At 56.2% G+C, this 22,994-nt stretch overlaps 1 protein-coding gene and 1 non-coding gene across 2 annotated transcripts in view; one reads left to right on the plus strand and one right to left on the minus strand.

Annotated features, from left to right (window-relative positions):
- The first annotated feature begins 4,627 nt into the window (after positions 1 to 4,627).
- PAPLN (papilin, proteoglycan like sulfated glycoprotein) overlaps positions 4,628 to 22,994 on the plus strand; it is a 36,930-nt gene continuing 18,563 nt past the window's right edge. The window contains exons 1-14 of the mRNA XM_030813044.1: positions 4,628 to 4,688; positions 6,924 to 6,983; positions 12,181 to 12,296; positions 13,175 to 13,235; positions 13,605 to 13,707; positions 16,864 to 16,994; positions 17,787 to 17,910; positions 18,391 to 18,471; positions 18,570 to 18,742; positions 18,925 to 19,048; positions 19,558 to 19,684; positions 20,662 to 20,869; positions 21,421 to 21,603; positions 21,782 to 21,923. Of these exons, the coding sequence (XP_030668904.1) occupies positions 6,930 to 6,983; positions 12,181 to 12,296; positions 13,175 to 13,235; positions 13,605 to 13,707; positions 16,864 to 16,994; positions 17,787 to 17,910; positions 18,391 to 18,471; positions 18,570 to 18,742; positions 18,925 to 19,048; positions 19,558 to 19,684; positions 20,662 to 20,869; positions 21,421 to 21,603; positions 21,782 to 21,923 (1,627 nt within the window). The 5' untranslated portion in view covers positions 4,628 to 4,688; positions 6,924 to 6,929. The remainder of the gene's footprint in view (positions 4,689 to 6,923; positions 6,984 to 12,180; positions 12,297 to 13,174; positions 13,236 to 13,604; positions 13,708 to 16,863; positions 16,995 to 17,786; positions 17,911 to 18,390; positions 18,472 to 18,569; positions 18,743 to 18,924; positions 19,049 to 19,557; positions 19,685 to 20,661; positions 20,870 to 21,420; positions 21,604 to 21,781; positions 21,924 to 22,994) is intronic.
- Positions 14,316 to 14,425, minus strand: LOC115836044. Its single transcript, XR_004031046.1, has one exon. It is a non-coding gene; the product is annotated as a U6 spliceosomal RNA (small nuclear RNA).

The raw sequence follows: 22,994 nt of genomic DNA on the forward strand, positions 1-22,994 counted from the left end.
CGTTTGAATGACTGTATTAAGGGAGATGAATATACGTACTGGGGGGCGGAGAGAAGTTAGAGAAATAAATGCAGACAGCCTCAGATGTGGAGTGTCTTTTTTCCTTTTGGATTCCTAGTGGGCTGTGGCATCGGTTCTATGACTTTTATAGTAAAAATGTTTTTATACTCTGATCATAAAATTCAGTTTAGTCTAAACTGACACACGCAGCACTAGAATGCAAGTCCCCACTAGAGTGTAAACTCCCCCAGCAGACCTAGTGAGCTGGAGCCCACGCCTAGGGGAGCTGACTGCATCTCTTCCCAACTCCACGTCTGGTGACATCACCTTGGTAGCTTGAAAACAGCCATGGTGGGAGCATCTTCACCAAACACCGTGAGAAAGAATCCACCTGCACAGCAGTGCTGCCTCCTGCAGCGAGCTGAAGCTTAAACAGTTACCACCACTGGGCGGGTCTCTCCCAGCTTCTAGCACAGCATAGGCACTCAGATATTCGGATGAACAACCTCCAAATGAAGGAAGAGGGAAGCAGCATCCTCTAAATTCAGTTCAATGGGAGTTCAACAAATACCCTGTCCTGGTGGACACGTGTTTTCTGGGGCAGCTGCCATCTGAACTTCCACCTGGGGACACTGCCAATTCTTGTTTCTCAGGTCCTGGCCATCAGGGTACAGGCATGTTCCTGTGGGGGGTGAGTCTACAAAGACCCTTCAGGTTTTTTTCTAGGGATGGCATGTGTCAGCATTGCCTAAAAGTGGTGGTGACACGAGTTCAGCGTCCAGCGGAAGAGCAGCATAGATCCTAACAGAACTGCTCCTGTACCACAACTCCACGCGCGTGCCTGATTCTTCAGCCCTCCTGTCAATTTGCGATCTCCCATTGCCCCTCCTCTAAGCAACTCTCCTGTTTAAGCTGACTCAGTCCTTTCCTGTGGTGTGCACCCAAGAACCCTGAGGGGTTGGTTCAGGCCCTCTGAGAGCAGAGGCCGAGATGGGACTAGATGCGCGAGAGATCTACAGGGGAGTGCCTGTGAAGATAACCTGCGGGGAGGAGGAGGTGCAGGGGGAGTCTTCAGAATATGGTGTGGGGCTGAGTGCAGCTGCTGGAGGCTGGTCACCAGCTACACTTCTCAAAGCCCCTCTCTTGAGGCAAACCTTCAGGGCCACCACGAACCTCTGGTCCAGGGTATAACATGAAAATGGATCTCTGCCCTTGCAATGTTCACAATTATGAGAGAGAATGAGAAACAACTACATCACTGCAGTAGTTTGAAAGTGCTAGGGAAAAGTCCGGCACCAATGGGAGTGCAGAGGCAGATGTACAGGAAGGCTTCCTGGAGGAGGTGAATCCTGGGAGCCCGGAGGCTCTTGGCATTTTGCCCTCTCTCTTCTCTCCAGCCTTCCATCCCAACCCAACCACACAAAGAGATCTGGCCACTTCTTTCTTAGCCTCATCCTTAGATCTGCAATCTGCGGAGATTATGAAAATGTAGAAAATTGAGGATACACATGGTAGGAGCATGGGACAGAGAAATTTAACAAAAATTTTTTTAGAGACAGGGTCTCGCTCTGCTGCCCAGGCTGGAGTGCAGTGGTGCAATCAGCTTGCTGCAGCCTCGATATCCCAGGCTCAATTGATCCTCCTGCCTCAGCCTTCCAAGTAACTTGGCCAGCGGTCCCCAACCTTTTTGGCACCAGGGACCAGTTTTATGGAAGAGAATTTTTTCAGATCTGGGGGCGGGATGGGATGGTTTCGGGAGGAAACTGTTCCAGTCTAAAGGCTGATCCTGTTCAGATCGTCAGGCATTAGAGTCTCCTAAGGAGGGTACAACCTAGATCCCTTGCATGAGTAGTTCACAATAGGGTTCATGGTCCTGTGGGAATCTAATGCTGCCACTGACCTGACAGGAGGCGGAGCTCAGGCAGTAATGCTTGCTCACCTCCTGCTGTGTGCCTGTTCCTAACAGGCCATGGACAGGACAGGTGGCCTGGGGATTGGGGACCTCTATCTTGGACTGCAGACAACTGCCACCATACCTGGCTAATTAAAAAAAAAAATGTAGAAATGGGGGGTCTCACTGTGTTGCCCTGGCTAGTTTTGAACTCCTGGACTTTAGCAATCCTCCCTCCTCAGCCTCTCAAAGTGCTGGGACTCCAGGCATGAGCCACTGCGCCCAGATCAGAACTTTTATTCTGCATCTAGTAGGAATTTTATGGAAACCAGTTACTTCCCTACTCTACCACCTGCTGTATGAGTCTCAAGTAAGCAAGTTGTGGCTTAAGGAGGTGACCCAACCTGCCCAAGTACACACACAGGGAGAAGCAGAGCAGCCTTCCAGTCCAGGTCTGCCTCCGCCTCAGGCTACCCCAAACCCCCAATGCGAGGGCGTCTCAGGTGCAGCCAGTGAGTGGCATTGGACCAGCACAGAGGGGACTTGACAATGGGAAGGAAGGTCTTACACTTTTTCCTGGAATCTTCTTTCTAAACCACCCTATTTTAATGCATCAATTCTGTTCACCACATCTCTGTGAGGTAGGCAGAGGAGAAATGAGGCTTAAAGAGAAATTCCTGCCCAAGCCAGTAATTGGTAGGGCCTGGCTGATGGTTCTAAGACAGCCCCTTACGACTGAGTGTGGGTTCTGCCTCCCAACCTCAGAGTCCTCTTTGCAGCTGGGGTGAGGCATAAGAAATCACAGCCCTGGGTGTCTGAGAAGAAAGGATCATAGGAAAAGCAGGGACACAGCAGGAAAGTGAGCTCCTTGGGCCTCAGCTTCCCCCACCCTGCAGCAAGAGAAGCATTTTCCTCCCACTTAACAGAGGACCTTTGACCAAGCTCAGAAAAGTCCCAGCTGGTGGGGGCAGGGAGTGGGGCTTGTTGAATGGAAGAAGCGCTTTTCCTTTTTAGAGAGGCTGCATGATTCCACTCCCCTTTCTTTGCCAAGCTTTATCTTTGCTTAAGAATTCACACAACTCCCCAGGGGCCCCGTTACAGCTGCTGCTCCTCTTGTCTTCATTGATAGGTAAGAAATGCGCCTGATTTAAACTGATTTAAACTGGCCATGTTTTAATAAGCATTTTGTCCAAACAGGCAGCTGCAGGAGCCAGGGGGCTGAAGCGGGGCTGAGCTTCCCGCTGGTGACTTCTCTTTGCCCAAATGAGGCCAAGGGAGAAGTGGCAGGGCCAGCAAGGGGCTGAAGGCAGAACAGCGTGGGGGAAGGGGACCAGCCTTCACCACCACCGCCCCCCCCCCCACCTCTCCCCAACTTCCCCCCAACCTCTCTCGTGTCCAGGACCAGTTTCTAAAGATGAGTGAATTCCAGTTTCAAAAAAGGAATGGCAGGCAAAGAGTGTCTTGGTTGTGAAAAAGGACAAGCAGGAAAACAAATTAAGTTGATCACATGTGTTGAGCCCCTGCCTTGATGCTAATTAGTGCCCTGGCACAGGTGGTGGGGCTGCATTGTAGGCCCTGCCCCCCGGGACTCACAGCTGAGCAAATCACAGCAACAGGGACAGAAACCGAGGGAGGAGGACATGCACCCCTCGGCCTGGAGTGGTGTGGAGACAGCTTCAAAAGCAGGTGACATGCTGGGCACGGTGGCACTTTGGAAGGCCACGGTGGGAAGATTGCTTGAGCTCAGGCGTTCGAGACCAGGTTGCGCAAGACCTTGTTTCTATTTAAAAAAAGAAGAAGAAGGCTGGGCGCAGTGGCTCACGTCTGTAATCCCAGCACTTTGGGAGGCTGAGGTGGGTGGATCACCTGAAGTCAGGAGTTGGAGACCAGTCTGGCCAACAAGGTGAAAACCTGTCTCTACTAAAAATACAAAAATTAGCCAGGCATCGTGCAGACGCCTGTAATCCAGCTACTCGGGAGGCTGAGGCTGGAGAATTGCTTGAACCCAGGAGGCGGAGGTCGCAGTGAGCCAAGATCTAGCCATTGCTCTCCACCCTGGGCAACAAGAGTGAAACTCCGTCTAAAAAAAAAAGAAAGAAAGAAAGGGAGGGAGGAAAGTAGAAAGAAAAGAAAGAGGAAGAAAGGGAGGGAGGAAAGTAGAAAGAAAGAAAAGAGGAAGGAAGGGAGAGAGGGAAAGAAAGAAGAAAGGAAGGAAAGTGACATTTGACCAGGGTTTTGAGGGCTGACTACGGGTTTGAGAGGTAGAGGACATTGGGAGAGTGCATTCTGAGTGAGAAAAGGTGCTGGGAGATGGGTAACAGCAGCGTGTTCGGAAACTCAGTTGTGGCTGAAGAATAGGATCCAGGGGTGGAGGAGAATGAGGTGGCTGGACACACGTGTGTTGTATAGGCATAAAGAGGAGCGGATAGGGCAAAGCTAGAAGGCTTGGGCAAGGGGAAATGGGATTGGAGAGGTGACTGGCGCTGACCCAAGAGAGGACAGACGGGGTGACCAGAGTGGAGAATGAGCCAAGCCTTGGCACAGACCCAAGCGGGTGGAGGCCCGGGGCAACACCGGTCACCACGAGGGCCTCTCCGAAGGGCTCTGTCGTCTCACGGGGATTGGAGATGGGTAAGTGAAACAGGGCGGGGTGGAGGGTGAGGCCAGGCAGCGGCGGAGAGAGAAAGTCCCACCCCTGCGGGCGTTCCTTGAGGCCTGGCCGACCTCGCGGGCTTGGGCCTGGGCGGGCACCGACGCAGCGGCCCTGGCTGCAGCCTCCTGGTGCCCGCGAAGACAGGTAGGGAGGCGGAGGGACTGGAAGCCCGCGGGCGCCCAGCGGCGGGGACGCCGCACCCCGGGGCTTCTGCAGGAATTTGCTCGCCTGGCTCACGGCGACTGGGGTGTCGGAGAAAGTGGGGGCCGCAGAGAAGACCCCGCCCCGGCTCGCTCTCCCGAGGTGGGCGCAGGGTCATCGCTCGGCACCGCGCGCGCCCGGCCGGGAGGAAAGGAAATGCAGGGAGCTGGGGAGCTGGTGCGGGGCGGCCCCGGCGCGCACCCTCCGCCCGCTCGGACCTTCCTTCAGGCGGATGCGGCTCCCGGCGCGTGGTACAGGCGAGGACCTGGAGACCGTGCGCCCCTCCCGGGAGGTGCCACTGCGCCGCGGGCCTGGAGCGTCCGGGAGCCCCTGCGGCTGCCGGCACCTGCGCGGCCACCCCGGGCCTCCCGTGGGAACCGCGCTTCTCCGCCGCGGGGGTGCGCGGCGCGTTCCTGGGGTGGGGACGCGGGGTGCCTGGTCAGGGCTGGACCGATGCAGAGGGGGGCCGTGGGCGGGGGCCACGGGGACGGGCGTCTGCGGACTGCATCGGTCCCGGAGTCGGCTGGGGACCGTGCAGGGGGAGGCTCGGTCGGCGGCCACCCGCCTTCCCGCCCTCTGCGCCTAGGGCCGCCGCATTCGGCCCTAGCTCAAGGCAGACGCGTTCCCCAGGAGCATCACGTCGAGGGCGCCCACCCTGCGTGCTCGGGGCCACCCGGTCCCTGCCCTCGGGCGGCAGGAGAGGTCGAGGTTCCACGGCCCTCGGAGTAGCCCGGTGACCAGACCCCGGACTGGTCGAAGGGGTTGTTTGCCACCAAATGAACCGAAAAAACTGAACTTTTCAGACTTTGGAATGGCAGATATGGAGTTCAGTGCAATTGGAGTTCAGTGCAATTGCAGCGGAGACGGTGGTGTTCTGAGTAATTACAAGTAAAATTCTTCTTTCCCCGTCTTTTCCTCAGCCTCGCCCGCCCTAGCAGGCCTAGCCTAGCCCTAGCAGGGGGCTCCTGCTCTGGGAGCTGCCCCCAACAGAGCAGAGGCAGGGCCCTGGCAGCAACCCCCTTCCCTCACCCTCCAACCCCAGGAATCTCGAACTTGACCACGAAAATAATGAGTCAATGACTCACTGTGCCAAATTAACGAGTGTGTACATTGTTCAATGTGCCAGGTTACATTTCTGCTGAGCTCGGCTTCTATATGCTTTTATCCTCGTAAGCAGAAGCCATTTTATATCTTCAAAAAAATTAGAACGTTGGTAGAATTACAGATTTTAAAGTTCAAACCTACACGCTAGTACTTGTTTTGTACTGAAGGGCGCACATTGCTTATGTCATTCTGCGATACAGCGACATGTATGTACACATACACACTGTACAGCGTGTATACCGACTGGACACCTGCACCAAATAGTACACACCAGACTGCACATAGACCCGCCCCGCACACCGCACATGCACATTGCATGCATGCACACATCAAACCACAGACACTCCACACACACTGCACTGCACACTGCCCCGAGCACGCTACACTGTACTGCACACTGCACTGCACCTTCAGGGCACACACGCTTCACCACACACTGCACTGTACACACGCTGCACCACACACACTGCACGGCGCACACACTGCACGGCGCACACACTGCACGGCGCACACACTGCACTGCATACACACGTTGGTTATGGAGGCTGCTTATGGAGCTTCCCTATGCAGAGAAATGCTGGCTTGGGTTTAAAATGGGATACAATTAACATTTTTAGAGCATTTGGGTTTTCAAAGTGTCTTCAGAGACTTGATTTTTTTAAAGCCTATATTAGGAGTTTTTAAACATCTGATGTAATAGCTTTTTTAAAAGGAATCTTGCTGAATTAAAATAGTGAGTCTAATTACTCGGATTCTGAACTCCTTGTTTTTCAACCACATAGAAGTTGTTTTAATTGCTCTCTCTTTTTTTCCCTCTGGAACCCTGAAACAAGTTGTTCCTGAACTTCTGCCAGTTGCGGATGGGCCGTTTGTTTCTCGCTCACATGTTGAGCCGCCCGGCGGGGCGCCCTCACGCTGTGTTCTCTGTGGTGCACCGAGGCGCGCCCGGCGGTCCCGTTGCGGGTCTCCTGGTCACCTGTGGGCCATAGGGAGAGACGCGCCCACACACTCGCGCCCGCGCCGAGGACAGCTGCGGGAGCCCCGGGCCGCTCTAACCCGCTGCGTCTCCCGCAGGCTGAGATGCAGCTGCTCCTGCTCGTGCCGCTACTGCTGGCTCCAGCGCCCGGGTCCTCGGTGAGTGCGGTCCTGCCCCGCCCCCGGGAGGACCCTGCAGGGGAGGCGAGGGTGCGAGGGTGGGGACGCGCGGGCCCGCAGGCAACGTCCCCAGGAAAGGCGATGTCAGGGAAGCTGGGCTGGGAGGAGGGGAGCCCCCGCCGCTGAGCTCCCTCAGAAAGGGCTGAGCCCTTGAAGCCAGCTGGCCAGGGTGCCCAGAACTGCCCGCCCGGCTGCAGGGCGCAGTGTGTAGGAATGGCACCTTCCTAGGGCTTCCCTCCTTCAGAAGGTGGTGGGAGCACTCCATGAAGTCCCCGCCAATCCTGGCGGGTGCAGCCAAGGTGCAGGGCTGGGTGGCCCATCCCACCAGACACCTGTCCTCTGCCTGGAGCCAAACACAGCTTCCCTAAGCTGCGGTGTTTGGGCCTAGAGTTTTGGGGTGCCAGTCATTTCCTTTCCCCTTGGGGTAGCACCTAGGGCAGGGCCGTCCTATGGAACCTTCTGAGATGGCAGAAATGTCCTGTTTCTCTGCTATCCAATAGGTAGCCCCTAGGTCCACTGGGCACTTGAAATGTGGGTGAAGTGAGTTTTAATTGTACTTGACTTTAATTAATTTGTTTATTTTTAAATTTTTTAAATATTTATTTATTTTTGAGACAAAGTCTCACTCTGTCACCCAGGCCGGAGTTTACTGGCATGACTTCGGCTCACTGTAACCTCCACCTCCTGGGTTCAAGTGACTCTTCTGCCTCAGCCTCCCAGGTAGCTGGGACTCCAGGTGTGTGCCACCATGCCTGGCCATAATTAATTTAAACAGCCATATGCGGCTAGTGGCTACTGTATTAGACTGCGAATTAAGACAGTGGACACAGGAGGCTGGCTGGTGGTCAGAGTTGCTGTTTCATTAACGGGCCCAAAGGCCAGGGCTCTCTGAGAAGGTCCCTGGGTCTTGAGGATAGACAAGGAATCTTCTAGACCACAGGCCCCACCTTTGGGGAGGAGAGGGTCTGCAGAGCTGGGTGTTGCCCTGGCTCAGTGCCTGGCAGAATAGAAGCCACAGAGGCAGCTGGGCCCTGTCCTACCCCAGGAGAAATCTCCCAGGGTGACCCACAGCCCTGCCCACCCCTCTGTGAGACAGGCAAGAAGTGAGAGAGGAAGGATCCCTGTGAAAGGACCCAAACTGTTTTCTGCTGTGGGGAGGTCAGGGGGAGATGCCACGTCTGGCATCTGTGGGCAGAGGCTGAGCAGGACTCCTCTGCAGGGGCGCATGGGGCAGGCAGGATGGATGGCAGTGGGCACTTCTCCCACTAGAAGCGGATCCCACAGATGGCACTTCAAGGGCCCTGTGAACCCAACACGGGCCACAGCTGGAGCGGAGGGTGGCCCAGAGCCAGCCTTTTTCATGTCCTCTCGACCACCTGCCAGCTACCCACGGTCCCCTCTGCCACCCCATGAACCTTGCTTCCTAAATGCCACTCTCAGGTCCTTCAGCACGTGCTGGTGGCCCAGCTGCATGAAGGCCAAAGCCCAGGTGGAGAGGGCACCAGGACAGTGTCCAGGCCCCAGGATTAAATCCCAGAGCCACCTGGACAGCTGCATGACCCTAGGCAAATAATCAAGCCTTAGACTGCTCTAATTTGGGAGTAATAATGCCCACCCCAGAAGCTGTCATGCAGACGAAACAAATCAAGGTTTCCAAAGCACCCTTGGTTCTCTTAAACCTTTTCTCCCTTAAGGCTATGCTGAGTAGCCTCATCCGGCTGCCGCCTCCCAGTGTGAGTCTCAGATGGGGCTGGGCGCAGCCTGGGCTGAGAATTCTTCTCTCCCTGCCCTCTGTGAGTCTGCAGGGAGTGTGGCCCCGCTCACAGCTCCACTGCCTCCCTCCGTTGCTGGGGCAGGAGCCACCCAGTCCGAGCACCTTCTCTGGATCACTTATGCTGCCAGCGGTCAGCCTGAACAGAATGAGTAAATGAATAAAGGTGGCGTGGCAGCCTGCGTGTTCCTGGGCCTCAGCCTCTGCTCCCACCTGCACGCGGGTGTGCATGTGTTCTGTCTCTCTTACACACATGCACAGTGGGCAATTGATTCCCCTGAAAACAGTGCAGCAGGAAAGCGGACCCCTGAGTGGCTCCAGGTGGGAGTTGAAGGAGGCATGGGCGGGGCGCCTAGAGCAGCACGAGACAGGTGAGGGCAGGCCCCAGGTGAGGCTGGCTGGATCAGCTCATTCTGGCTTCACACCACGTCAGGCAGTTCATGGTTTGGGTAATTACAGAGCAAGAGTGTGCTCGTGCTGCCTGTGGCTGAAGGTGCTTTCCTTCCTTGGAGAGACGGTGTGGAGTGCGTGGACAGAGCACGGCTCTAGGATGGGACGGACTAGGGCTTCTGGCTAGTGGACACCTGCCTCACAGGTGCTGGGCACAGGAGGCAAGAAGGCATTCTGGAAACAGCATGTCCCTTGCGGGGGCCCTTGTTCAGGCCAATCCTGCCCCTGCCTTATCCTGATGGCCAGGCAGTGGCTCCGTGGCAGGGGTACCCCTCGTTGCCTTGGCCACACACCAGTACGCCCAGTCCAGCTCCAGGGAAGAGTGGATTTTGCTGTCTGCTGTGCCAAGGAGCCAAGACAGACATCCAAACAGGCCTTAGTCAGAGGGTAATTGACAACCAGGCCTAACCCAGCAGCTAAGAAAGCAGCTACCCCTGAAGACCTCTCCTGAATACTTAAAATGTGGGACGAGGCTGTGTGTGTGGGGGGGCGGGTGCCAGAATCCCAGCTGGGGCTGCAGGCTGTGTCTGGAAAGTCACTTTCATGCTCAACACTCCGTGTCTTCCTTGTGAAATAGAAACTTGATCCAAGTAAATTTCAGTTTAACTTTCATTCAGAGAACACTTTGATATTTTGGCTCAGTGGTTTCGAAAGCTTAGAGATTTTTGTCCAAGTTAGACTTGAAGGAGTAGATGATTTTACAAAGTGAAAGCTAAGACCTTTCATCTGGCAAAGCCCTTCCTTCTTGGTTGTGTGTGGTTCGGCAGGCTTAGCGTGGTTTGTGCGTGGTTTGTTCTGCTTCAGTGTTCTGGGTTTTGTTATAAGACAAGGATAACTAGATGTTTGGCACCAGGGATGTTAGAGATGAGTAAACGTCCTTCCTCACCTGAGATCCAGCGAAGCTGCTCAGGGATCACCATGAAAGGAAGAGCCTGCTTTTTTTTTCTTTTTTTTTTTTTTTTTTTTTGAGACGGAGTCTCGCTGTCGCCCAGGCTGGAGTGCAGTGGCGCGATCTTGGCTCACTGCAGGCTCTGTCCCCTGGGGTTCACGCCATTCTCCTGCCTCAGCCTCCTGAGTAGCTGGGACTACAGGCGCCCACCACCTCACCTGGCTAATTTTTTGTATTTTTAGTAGAGACGGGGTTTCACCGTGTTAGCCAGGATGGTCTCGATCTCCTGACCTCGTGATCCACCCGCCTCCGCCTCCCAAAGTGCTGGGATTACAGGCGTGAGCCACCGCGCCCGGCCAGAGCCTGCTTTTCTTTTCTTTTTTTGAGATGGAGTCTCTCTCTGTTGCCCAGGCTGGAGTGCAGTGGCTCAATCTCAGCTCACTGCAACCTCCGCCTCCCGGGTTCAACCAATTCTCCTGCCTCAGCCTCCAGAGTAGCTGGGATTACAGGCGCCCGCCACCACGCCTGGCTAATTTTTTATAGTTTTAGTAGAGACGGGGTTTCGCCATGTTGGGCAGGCTGGTCTCCAACTCCTGACCTCAGGTGATCTGCCTGCCTTGGCCTCCCAAAATGCTGGGATTACAGGCATGAGCCACCGCACCCAGCCACTTTTCTATGTGACCATTGAGGTCTTTCTCTGAAAAGTGGGAATGGTGTTTTTCCTTGAGAGCCTTAAGTGGTGATACCCTAAAAGAAAGTCCCCTTCCAGCAAATGTTTGCGTGTACACCGTATGCCTCCTGGCAAAATTGTGAAGTTACATCTAATCCCTGTCCAACCGTGTAGGGAATCATCTAGTGTCTCATTTGATTCCCCCAGGTGGGTGGGGGCACAGCCCTGGCAGGGGAGCAGAGGCCTGCAGTGAGGCTGGCCGGCTACTGTGCCCACTTCTTCCTCTGTGGTTTCCTCTCTCTGCCTCACTTTTCTTATTCATGCAATGGGGTCTTTTGGGTTGTTGTGAGGATGAAATGAGATAATGTGTGTGTGGCATGTGGATTCCTGATGCCAGCTGCAAGGGATCCAATCTTTCTGGTGGGAAAGTGTATCTGCTAGGATTATAATCCTGTGTAGAGTCCCAAATAACAGTTCTTCAATAAGACAGACATGATTCCTCTCTCATATAAACACCCAGGGGTCAGAAGTCTGGGGCTATTCTGTTGCACAAAATCCTCCAGGCTCTAGAGTCTCTCTATCTTTGCTTCACTGTTTGAAGCCTCTATTTCCAAGCTACCTCACAGTCTAAAAGGCTGCTCCAACTCCAGCCACCACATCTGCTTCCCAGACAGCCTGAAAGAGTACAGGAGGAAGGAGAAAAGGACAAAGGCTCATGCAGGCTCTCTCTCAAGGAGATTATTTGCGGCAGCTGCCCAACACTTGTATTTATATCTCACTGATGAGAACTAAGTGAGGTAGCCACAGTTAGCTGCAGGAAGTCTAGGAAATGTCTTTTTTTTAAATTCTGGGCAGCCAGGCAGGTACCCAGCTGAGTCAAATTTTCAAGGGTTCTCTCACAATGGGAGAAGGAGGAGTATTGGGGTACTCCTGGGAGTCTTTATATACTCCTCTCACAATGGGAGGAGTATTGGGGTACTCCTGGGAGTCTTTGCCAGATTAGCAGGATCCCCCCATGTTGCTTCCCTTTATTTTCTTTTAAGGCCCCCTCCCTTACATCATGGCTAACCCACAAATTCCTGGACCCCCAAACTGCCCCTGGCTGTAGGGTCCCTCCCTCCAGTGGCCCCTGAAACTCCAAACTCTTCCCAGCTGCTCCTGCTCCCACCCTCCAGGCCTGGCTCTCAGCTCCTTATGAGGAAAGCAGGCTAATTCTGAAAAAGAATATGTTTTGGGGTGCCTGGCAGTGTTGCTGAGTCCTAAAGGCGGGCCCTGGAAGGGAGAATCCCAGACTCCTTGATGGGTGGGGGAGGGTTTTAGGCAGAGCATCTTTGGAGGGGCCTCTGGGCTCAGGCTCTGCGTGGGCAATGCTGATGCATGGTCCTGTCTTCGGCAGGCTCCCAAGGTTAGGCGGCAGAGTGACACCTGGGGACCCTGGGGCCAGTGGAGCCCCTGCAGCCGGACCTGTGGAGGGGGCGTCAGCTTCCGGGAGCGCCCCTGCTACTCCCAGAGGTAGGAGAGATGAAAATGGGCCAGCTTGTTAAAGCAGGAGCAGGGGATGCTGGCTTCTGGGTGGTGGGCTAGGTGGTCGTGACCTAGGCTAGCACTGGCCACATCAGCAGAACCCACCAAGGAGCAGATTCATTCTGGAAGCAGCATCAGTTCAGTGCAGGAAATCAAACCATTTCCCAGGGCCTTCCACTCTGAGCTGGAGCACGTGTGCTGCCTGTTGCCCCTGGTCTCCAGTTCCTGATGCTGCACCTGCCTGCACCTATGGCGGGTGCAGTCAATTTTGCTGGAATTGGTAAATAATCTTCAACCAGCAGTTCTCAATTCCTGTGGTTTCTTTGCCGAGTGCAGATGTTCCCCACTTCAAGCGATTTATTAAGTGCTTGCTGTGTGTGCTGCACTCCAGCAGGGTCAGTGGAGAAGGTGGGGCACAGAAGGGGTAGTGAGGTGCCTCTGTCCCGGTTTGTATAGGGGTTGTTCCTGAGAACCCTATGTGAGGAGGAATGAGAGACCAGGAATGATCCTAAGAGCCTTATATTGATGTCCTGCTTAGATCTCAGGATGGCTGTGCCAGGCGGGCGGGTATTATATCTCATGCACCTTGGGTCTTCTCTGGGAATCTGCCTAAGAGGCAGTGGAGTGGTCCCACCTTAAATCCAAACTACAGAGTGGGTAGGGCTCTGAGTCCCGCTTCTCTGGAGTACCAACCCAGGTGGCTCACGCCCACCTGGGGGATTTACGGGGTGGGGTCGGGGGACACCCTCTCACCTTGCTGCTCCCACTGGAGAGTCCTGCAGAAGCTGGGGCCTGCAGGGAGCCCCAGAACGGGGGCGGGGACGTTGGGTCTCCGTCCGGGTCTTCCTGGTGCTCTGGTCCCGCAGGAGAGATGGAGGCTCCAGCTGCGTGGGCCCCGCCCGGAGCCACCGCTCTTGTCGCACGGAGGTAAAGCCCACGGGGCGCAGGCGAGGCCACCAGCTCCCCCAGCCCCTCCTGGCCGATGTCCCCACTAGGATGCCCGCCCCTGGCCGGGGGCTGCTCAGTTGGCCCAGCCTGGGGTCCTCCTGCCAATCCACAGCTGGGCTGCGTGGGGGACCCTTCCTCACCCTGTCCCCGGGGACTGGCCTTGCCCTCCACAGCCTAGAGCACCATGGAGGGGCGCGCGCACAGGGGTCCGGGGGGCGGACTCCACCTCCGGCGGCTCGGACGGGGCAGGCAAGGGAGACCCCCGGGCTCCCTGGGCTCGGGCGGGGTGGGAGGTGGGCGGACCTCGGACTCCGCCTCCTGGACCCCGACTTCCCCTCCGCCCTGCAGAGCTGCCCCGACGGCGCCCGGGACTTCCGGGCCGAGCAGTGCGCGGAGTTCGACGGAGCGGAGTTCCAGGGGCGGCGGTACCGGTGGCTGCCCTACTACGGCGGTGAGCGCGGCCGGGACTCGCTCTCTCAGGGCCTCTCGTATACCTACGTTGATGCCACAGTTCCTATTGCCATTATTATAGAGGCGTTGTCATATGTATATATATTAGAGACAGTCTCACTGTGTTGCCCAGGCTGGTCTTGAACTCCTGGGCTCAAGGGATCCGCCCGCAGCGACCTCCCAGAGTGCTGGGATTGCAGGCGTGAGCCACTGTACCTGGCCAAATTTTTTTTTTTTTTGGGTGGGCGCGGTGGCTCGCAATGTACAGGAAATCTTCTAGACCACAGGACCCACCTTTGGGGAGGAGAGGGTCTGCAGAGGTCCCTGGAGAGAGAACAAGAGGTCTCTCTTTTTCTTTATCTCTTTTCTTTTTTTTTCTTTCTCTCTCGTTCTCTCTCTCGCTTGCTCTTTTTCTCTCTCCCTTTCCTTTCCTTTTTTTCTTTTCCTCTTTCTTTTCTTTTCTCTTTTTTTTCTTTTCTTTTCTTTCTTTCCTTTTTTGAGACAGGATCTCGGCCAGGCTTGAGTGCAGCAGTGTCATGTCAGCTGGGCAGCGTCTACCTGCCAAGCTCAATCAATCCTTCCACCTCAGCCTCCCAAATAATTTTTAAAGTAAATATGGAATGCTTCATGAATTTGCATGCCATACCAGCTCAGGGGCAGGGGCTGTGCTAATCTCTGTATCGTTCCAATTTTAGTATATGTGCTGCCAGAGCCAGCATGTGTCAAATACCCCATCGATCAACCCATGATGAATCAATCACCAGTACCCCTGCTCCCCCCAGCGCATGCCCGTGGCAACACAATGGCAGCCATTTTGAGGTCTTTCCATCCTTTCTCCCCTTATGTATGTATATTTTCAAACGAAGCTATGGTGTGTCTATACCATTTTGAGCCCTGTTTTTGCTCAGTCTGCTATGGGAAGCGTTCCTCCTGTCGCACAGAGACGGAGATGGGGAGCCCTAGGAGCGGTAGGAATGGTGCCCCCCCGGTCATCCTGCAGGAGGGGCTGGAAGGGGCTTGGTACACCAAGACTTCATTTATCAAGGATCTGGGGGACAGAGGAGATGGTCTGAGTACCTCTGAGGAGGGTATAAGTCATTAATTTTTAGAGAAATACAGTTCAGGGAAAAAAACACCCAGGTAAGCATCAACATGTATGTCATTAAGCATTTTAGATGAATCAGAAGATTTCTCAAGACAAGTCTTCTGAGTGTTCGTTTTCCCTGCTTGCTGCAAATGACCTCTGGAGACCCTGTGGCACTCTGGATTCCAGAGCAATGAGCACTTATATCGTGTGTGTGTGTGTGTATGTGTGTTGGGATCGTGGCTGTGGGCGTGGCCCAGTGGGAGTCTCATATCCTCTGTGAGTGTGTGTGTTGTGGGGATCGTGGCTGTGGGCGTGGGCCAGTGGGAGTCTTATATCCTCTGTGTGTGTGTGTGTGTGTGTGTGGATCATGGCTGTGGCTGTGGGTGTGTGGGCTGTGGGCGTGGCCCAGTGGGACTCTAGCTTTCAGTATTCCCCGTGGATCCTGAAGTGGACACATGTCAAAAATAATTTGAGTATATACACATGATAGAAAAATTGGAACACAGAGGAAAGTCTAAAAAGATAGTAGAGGGATACCTTCCATGGTGTGGAGATGATTATAATCCTGTTTGTACTTTTGGGTTGTTTTAAAATGTGTATATATTTAGATAAATATAAAAATTAAGGTTGGGTGCAGTGGCTCATGCCCGTAATCCCAGCACTTTGGGGGGCTGAGGCAGGAGGATCACTTGAGTCCAGGAATTTGAGACAAGCCTGGGCAATGTGGTGAAACCCCATCTCTACCAAAAATACGAAGATTAGCCAGGCATACAAAGATTAGCTAGGCATGGTTGCACACCCATGTAGTCCCAGCTATTTGAGAAGCTGAGGTGGGAGGATCACTTGAGCCCAGGAAGTTGAGGCTGCAGTGAGTCAAGATCACACCACTTCACTCCAGCCCAGATGACAGAGTGAGATCTTGTCTCCAAAAGAAAAATTAAAACCAGGCCAGGTACAGTGGCTCCTGCCTGTAATCCTGGTGCTTTGGAAGGCTGAGGCAGGAGGATCATTTGAGCCCAGGAGTTTGAAACCAGCCTGGGCATTGTAGTGAGACCCTGTCTCTACAAAAAATTAAAAAATTAGCTGGGTATGGTGGCATGTGCCTATAGTCCCAACTATTCGAGGGACTGAGGCTGGAGGACCACTTGAGTCTCGGAGGTAGAGGCTGCTGTGAGCTTTGATCGTGCCTCTGCATTCCAGCCCGGGAGACAGAGTGAGATCCCATCTGAAAAACATTAAAACCAGAAAAAAGTTACCCTCATCCTGCTCCTTTCACAAGATCACTGTTAGCATTTCATTTTAGCCCCTTTCACACTATTCTTTCCGTATATGCTTACGTATTTGTAATTATTGCATAATAATCACCATTTTGCATTCTGTGTTTTAAGCATCTTCCCACACCATATAGTCTTTGCAATCATTTGTAACTATAGAGTCAGCATGTGTAATATTCCATTGATAATTTATTTAAAGAGTAGCCTGTTATGGCCATGCACAGTGGCTCACCTGTAATCCCAGCACTTTGGGAGGCTGAGGCAGGCGGATCACCTGAGGTCAGGAGTTTGAGACCAGCCTGCCCAACATGGTGAAACCCCATCTCTACTAAAAGTACAAAACTTAGCCGGGTGTGATGGCGCGTACCTGTACTCCCAGCTGCTAGGGGGGCTGAGGCAGGAGAATCGCTTAAACTAGGGAGGCGGAGGTTGCAGTGAGCCGAGATCGTGCCACTGCACTCCAGCCTGGGCAACAAGAGCGAGACTCTACCTCAAAAAAAAAAAAGAAAAAGCCTGTTGTAACCACCTCAGCTGTGGTAAATAATGCTGAGGTAGACTTCTTTAAGTGCTTCGCTTTTTCCTGATTCTGGGATTTTTTTTCGACTTGATCCTTAGAGGTGCAACAGATTCATGGAGACGGTCCCTTCTCGCGGGGATGGGGTGGGGATCTGTGCTACTCGGGGCCTGCTGCAGGGCTTTCTGACCCATGCTTTCCTGTTGCTAGGATAGGCCTTGGGCCTTGGGGCGGGGCATCATTAACCTCAGGATCTCAGTCTTGCCTTCCTGCCCACCCCAGCCCCAAACAAGTGTGAACTGAACTGCATTCCCAAGGGGGAGAACTTCTACTACAAGCACAGGGAGGCTGTGGTTGACGGGACGCCCTGCGAGCCTGGCAAGAGGGACGTCTGTGTGGATGGCAGCTGCCGGGTGAGTGGTGCCCCAGCCCCTGCCTGCCTCCGGGCTGCCTGGGGGATCAGTGCGGGTGTTTCCCTGTCCATCACCCACAGGCCCAGGTAGCTGCCATGAGCCTGGTGTCTTCTCAAGTTACCAGGACACCAAGCCCAGCTCCTAGGGTACCTTGCAGGCATCACCGATGCCCTGTGGCCCCTCACCTTCATCCTTGGAGAACGCTAGCCCTACAATAAGAGAAACCCTCTGGGTGGCAGAAATCCGGCTAAACCGACTTCAGAAAAACAAACAACACGGACAGCCACAGGTGCATGAATGAGGTGCCACTCGGCTTTTCTCTCCGTGGGTCCAGCATCAGGATCCGGCCCATTCTTCCCAGGAGGTGTGGAGGTGGCCGCCAGCTGCTCCGAGCTTCTGCTGTGGCAGCCCGGCCCCTCCCAGGGAAAGGGGGCCTCATTCCCAGGAGTTGTAGCCACTGGGGGTTGTCTCTGATTCGTCTTGGCTTGGGACTTACCCTGAACCACTCCGACCTCCCGAAACCCACATTTGGGGAGCTCCATTCAAACTCTGTGGGATAGAGGTGGCCCCTCAAGGAAAACAGGGCGTTATTACCAGAAGGGGAGATGGGAGCTGAACAGACAAAGAAGTGGATTGTCAGCCACAGGCCAGTGCCCTGGCTCGTGGCTGAATCACTCCTGAGCACCCTATCCTGCCTGGGCTGCGTGGGTGCTGGGGTTAGGATGCGATGGGGCCCAAGGCCTGGTGTGGCCATGATGCCCTCTCCCCTGCTTCCCGCATCTCTGCCCACAGGTTGTCGGCTGTGATCACGAGCTGGACTCGTCCAAGCAGGAGGACAAGTGTCTGCAGTGTGGGGGTGACAGCACGACCTGCTACCCCGTCACAGGCACCTTTGACGCTAATGACCTCAGCCGAGGTGGGGGTGGTTCCGACAAGGGGCTGTTGCCTGTCCCTTCCTTGCCTGTCCCTTCCTTGCCTGTCCCCGCTCTGGCCTAGACTCCAGCCCAAGTGGCCCTCATGGCACTGGAAGGCTCTGATCATATCAGGTCACGTCTGAAAGGCCCCCTGTGGCCTTTGGTTAGGACCCGTGCCCACTCGTGCAGTCCCATCTCCTGCTGCCACCGCCTGGATGCCCTCCCCATCCCTTCCCACTCCCAGTGTGCTCCAGGTACCCTGAGCCTTCCCACCACCCTGGCTTTTGTACTGCGGCCTCTTCTGCCAGGGTTGCCTTTCTCAGCAGCTCGGCCCTGTCTGGCTCTTTTGTACCCTCCCTGCCCCCATTCTGTGCTTCATATGGCACTTGGAGTCCTCAGGGGCCGCTCCTTCCTGCTGTTTGAGTGGTGCCGGGAGAGGGATAGCCCAGCATTCCCAGCACCTGCGTCTCTGCCCCCACCAGGCTACAACCAGATCCTCATAGTTCCCGTGGGTGCCACCAGCATCCTCATCGAGGAGGCTGCTGCCAGCAGGAACTTCCTGGGTGAGAGCCTAGGGTTAGGTCCTAGTCAGGTCTGGGGCTGCAGGGGGAGGTGCGGCACTGCCCCCCTCCAGCTGACTGAGGCGGTCTCCTCTGCGCAGCTGTGAAGAATGTTCGTGGGGAATACTACCTCAATGGGCACTGGACCATCGAGGCGGCCCGGGCCCTGCCAGCAGCCAGCACCATCCTGCATTACGAGCGGGGTGCTGAGGGGGACCTGGCCCCCGAGCGGCTCCATGCCCGGGGCCCCACCTCGGAGCCCCTAGTCATCGAGGTAAGTGGGGGTGTGGGGAGAGAGGGCGAGTGGGCAGCTCGTGGTCCCCAAGAGGCTGCCAAGCTCTGTACGTGGGGGCGTTGAGTGGCTCTGGGCCTGAGGCTGGCAGGGGGCTGTGGGGCTGTGCAGGGTTTGGGAGTGCCCCCCAGCAGCAGACCCCAACAAGGACTCTCCCGTGGCAGCTCATCAGCCAGGAGCCCAACTCCGGCGTGCACTACGAGTACCACCTGCCCCTGCACCACCCCGGCCCCGGCTTCAGCTGGAGCCACGGCTCATGGAGTGACTGCAGCGTGGAGTGTGGCGGAGGTGCGGGCGTGGATGGCCCAGGGGAGGGCGTGGGCCCTGTGTGCCGGATCCCACGGCCACAGGTGGGCAAGTAACAGCCCTCTCCTCAAGGCAGTCCCTCCTGGGGAAATGGACAAGTAGGCGAGAAATCTCTGTGTTATGGGGGTTGCTTTGAGGAAAACCCAGGATCTGGGGGACTCCATGAAGGACCCCAGCCTAAGCGAGTGGAACCAGAAGGGGCTTCCCCGAGGCAGCAGCATCTCACAGGAGACAGACTCCCTCAGGAGTGGAGGCTGGGCCTGGGGTCAGTGATCAGGTGCCAGAGTAGGGCTCTCTCACTCACAGCAAAAACTCTCAGCGCCTCAGTTTCCTCATCTGCCAATTGGAGATGTGGTGGCAGCTGCCTCGGGGGGTCATCTAAGACTGAATGGGGTTGACCTGCGGGGTGAGCGCAGGATAGTGCCTGGCCCGGGGAACGCACTTGCTGAATGTTGACTGGCGTCTGCCCGCCATGGCTGGGCCTTGCACAGGTCACCAGTCCCGCCTGGTGTTCTGCACCATCGACCACGAGGCCTACCCCGACTACATGTGCCAGCGCCAGCCACGGCCGGCAGCCCGGCGCTCCTGCAACCTTCACCCTTGCCCGGAGACCAAGCGGTGAGACCTTGCCAGCCCCTCTACCCATGATGAGGCCCAAGAACTTGGGTGGGAAGGGAACATGGCCTCCAAGTTGCTTTAGGTGTAGAACAAAGAGGTGGGGGTCCAGGGCCCCCCACGCTGTGGCTGGGGTGTGGGAGAGGTGGCAGCTATCCCCTGGGGAGGCAGAGAATAGGCCTGAGCCCGGGGCTGGTCTCCCTGCTCTCCTGTGACCACAAAGTACTCAGAACACCCAGGCTTGGTGGCAGGAGGGTTAGAGGAGGTTCCAGAGGGCCCTGTCTGTCTGAGCCAGCAGAGGGTTTGGCTTGGCAGATGCCGAGGGGTGGGCCAGGGGTCAGGCCAAAGGGCCTGTTGGCATCGGCCATGGCTTTGTTCGTGCACAAAGGACCTCTTACCTGCACCGGCCTGGAGCGTGGCGCCTTGCTGGGGCCCAGCGAGTGTGTGGGAACAGGTAACCTGCAGGTCACAGGCTCCCTGCAGGGCTGGTGCCACCCCGTCACCGCTTGGCCTTGGTGGCAGCGGGCCTCCTGGGATGGTGGCGGGCTTGGCTTTGCATGGGGCCACAGGGCTGCTCTTTCCTTCGGGTCCTTGCACCCGGGGCCTGGCAGAGCCACTCCACACCAGGGTGAGCACAGCCTCTCCAGGAGCTGCCCCTGATTAAGGTCAGACCGAGAGGAATGGAGTCTGACTGGGAGACAGGGACCTGGTGGGAAGGAGAAAGGGGGATAGGGTTGAGGACAGGAAAGCCAAGGGGGAGGCGCAGGGCTCCGAGTTGTGGGGAGCGCTCAGAGAGCCAGGCCCGGTGGTGGGGATGCTGAGGGGCGTCTGGGTGGTAGCCTTTGTTCAGGCAGGAGGTTCAGAGGATGGGCTGCGGTGGGGGTCCTCAGGCCACCTGTGTGAGTGAGGGCTTGTGCCCCTCAGGGCTGGGTTCCGCCCGTGCTCCTGGGCCAGCCTTACCCGATTCCCCTTCTTGCCAGCTGGAAGGCAGGGCCATGGACACCCTGCTCAGCCTCCTGCGGAGGAGGCTCCCAGTCCCGCTCTGTGTACTGCATCTCGTCTGACGGGGCCGGCGTCCAGGAGGCCGTGGAGGAGGCCGAGTGTGCCGGGCTGCGTGGGAAGCCCCCTGCCATTCAGGCCTGCAACTTGCAGCGCTGCGCAGCCTGGAGCCCGGAGCCCTGGGGAGAGGTCAGGCCCCTGGCCTGGCTGGGGCTGGTGCTGGATCTGGGCAGCAGCAGGGAAGGGCTGGGGTGTTGTCCTCTGCTGTGGAAACTGAGGTCCTGGGAGGTAAAGTAACCGGTCAGGTCATCTTGGAAGCTGTGGCCAAGGCTGGGACCAGAAGCAAGTATCTGGATGACTGGTCCAGGGCTCTTCCTTTTTCTCCAGGATCCCAGGGCAGGGTGGGAAAGGCCTGGGCAGGAAGAAGCTGGGTGTGTTGTTTGGGGGCAAGGGCAGGGGCTGGCAGTGTCTAGGCTGCCAGTCATTGCTTCTAGCACCTACATATATTCAAGTTGCAAATGGGTGGAAAATACAAATGGGTGACAACCTCAGTCTGTTGTCAGTAGCCATGGTTCAGGCTGTGCGACCTCAGGGGAGTGACTCAGCCTCTCTGGGTGGGAAGGACATGGGCAGTTGGGTGCTATCTGCCTCCACGCCAGGCTGGTGGGCCGCTAGCTGTCCGAACTGGCGTGGCTCCTCGGGGCAAGGCCGAGCTTCTGCTGACAGCCTTGTCCTTGCAGTGTTCTGTCAGCTGCGGCGTCGGCATCCGGAGGCGGAGCGTTACTTGCCAGGGTGATAGGGGTTCTTTGCTCCATACCGCAGCGTGCTCCTTGGAAGACCGGCCGCCTCTGACTGAGCCCTGTGTGCATGAAGACTGCCCCCTCCTCAGTGACCAGGCCTGGCTTGTCGGCACCTGGGGTCTAGTGAGTGCTCTCCACCCCCACACCTGCGGCCTGACCCTGGTTCCCGGCAGGTGGCTGCACACAAGCGCTGTCCTTGGACCTGACACGCGCCACTGGGCACCTTCCCCTGCCTCTCCATGTGGGTCCCCACCCCAGCCTCCCCCTCAGGGTCTCTCTCTCTCCCACCCGTGGGCCTCAGTGCTCCAAGAGCTGCAGCTCGGGCACTCGGAGGCGACAGGTCATCTGTGCCATTGGGCCGCCCAGCCATTGCGGGAGCCTGCAGCACTCCAAGCCTGTGGATGTGGAGCCTTGTAACATGCAGCCCTGTCATCTCCCCCAGGGTAAGGACAGGAGGGTAGGGAGGAGCCTGGCCCGACCTCTCTCCCATTCGCTGCAAACCCAGCAAGCATGTCCTGCCTCGGGGCCTCTGCCTGCACTGTGTCAGCCCTCTGGACCCCACTTCTCCCATGTCTCCCCCAGCTGAACCCTTTGCCATCTCTAAGGCCCACCTGGTGTGCAGCCCACCAGGCAGCCCTGCTTTCCTCCACTCAGCAGTAGCATGCCCCCGCCCCTCTGGCCCCCATAGCACGCTGTCATTTCTGTGGGACCCTTAGATTCGTTTCCTTGTGCTGCTGTGGTTGTATACGGCTTGTTAGACCTACCCACTATAAGCTTCTTGAGGACCGGGTCCCCAACTTCCATATTCCTCTTTATACCCCCATAGAACTTGCCTGACACAGTGAGGTACTCAGTGAATGTTTGCTGAATGACTGAGTGAGTGACTGTGTGCTGAGGGAGGGAGGCAGTCCAGGAAGGAGTGTCTCCACATGCCACTTCTACCTCTGTCTTCTTCCCTTCATCCCCATCCCACTGTGAAAGGAGCCTCACAGGCATGAGGGCCTGCTGGAGAAAGGGCACTGAGGCTACTGTTTTCGTGGTGTGAGGATGCCACATTGAGGAAGGGTGTGGGTTGTGGCTGAGCTGGGGATGGGGGTGGAGGGGTGGCCTCATGATACTGCAGGGAGGCATGTTTGGCCTTGACTCACTCGTGATGGGGACTCTATGAGCTGTAGGGACCTTGAGATGAAGGAAGGCAGAATTTCTATGAGACATGTGACAGGTGTGGCTAAGAACCAGTGGCCTCAGAGTCAACAGCAGGCTTGGGTTCTGATCCACTCCGTTGCTGACCAGTTGTGTGGCCTTGGGCAAGTGCCCCACCTCTCTCATTCTGTTTGCGCATCTGCATAGTGGGGTTAAAAAGAGTGACTTTCCAGACTGTGGTGGGTCATGCGGCACAAATGCCTGACCACGTGGAGTGGCTTGCTAGCTAAGCAGAGGGTGGAAGGAGTGGTGGTGAGGCCTTGTGGGGGAGCTCGGCCTCACTGACCATCCGGAGGGCCCCTGGTGCCTCA

Source organism: Nomascus leucogenys, chromosome 1a, assembly GCF_006542625.1.
Source record: "Nomascus leucogenys isolate Asia chromosome 1a, Asia_NLE_v1, whole genome shotgun sequence".
NCBI lineage: Eukaryota > Metazoa > Chordata > Mammalia > Primates > Hylobatidae > Nomascus > Nomascus leucogenys.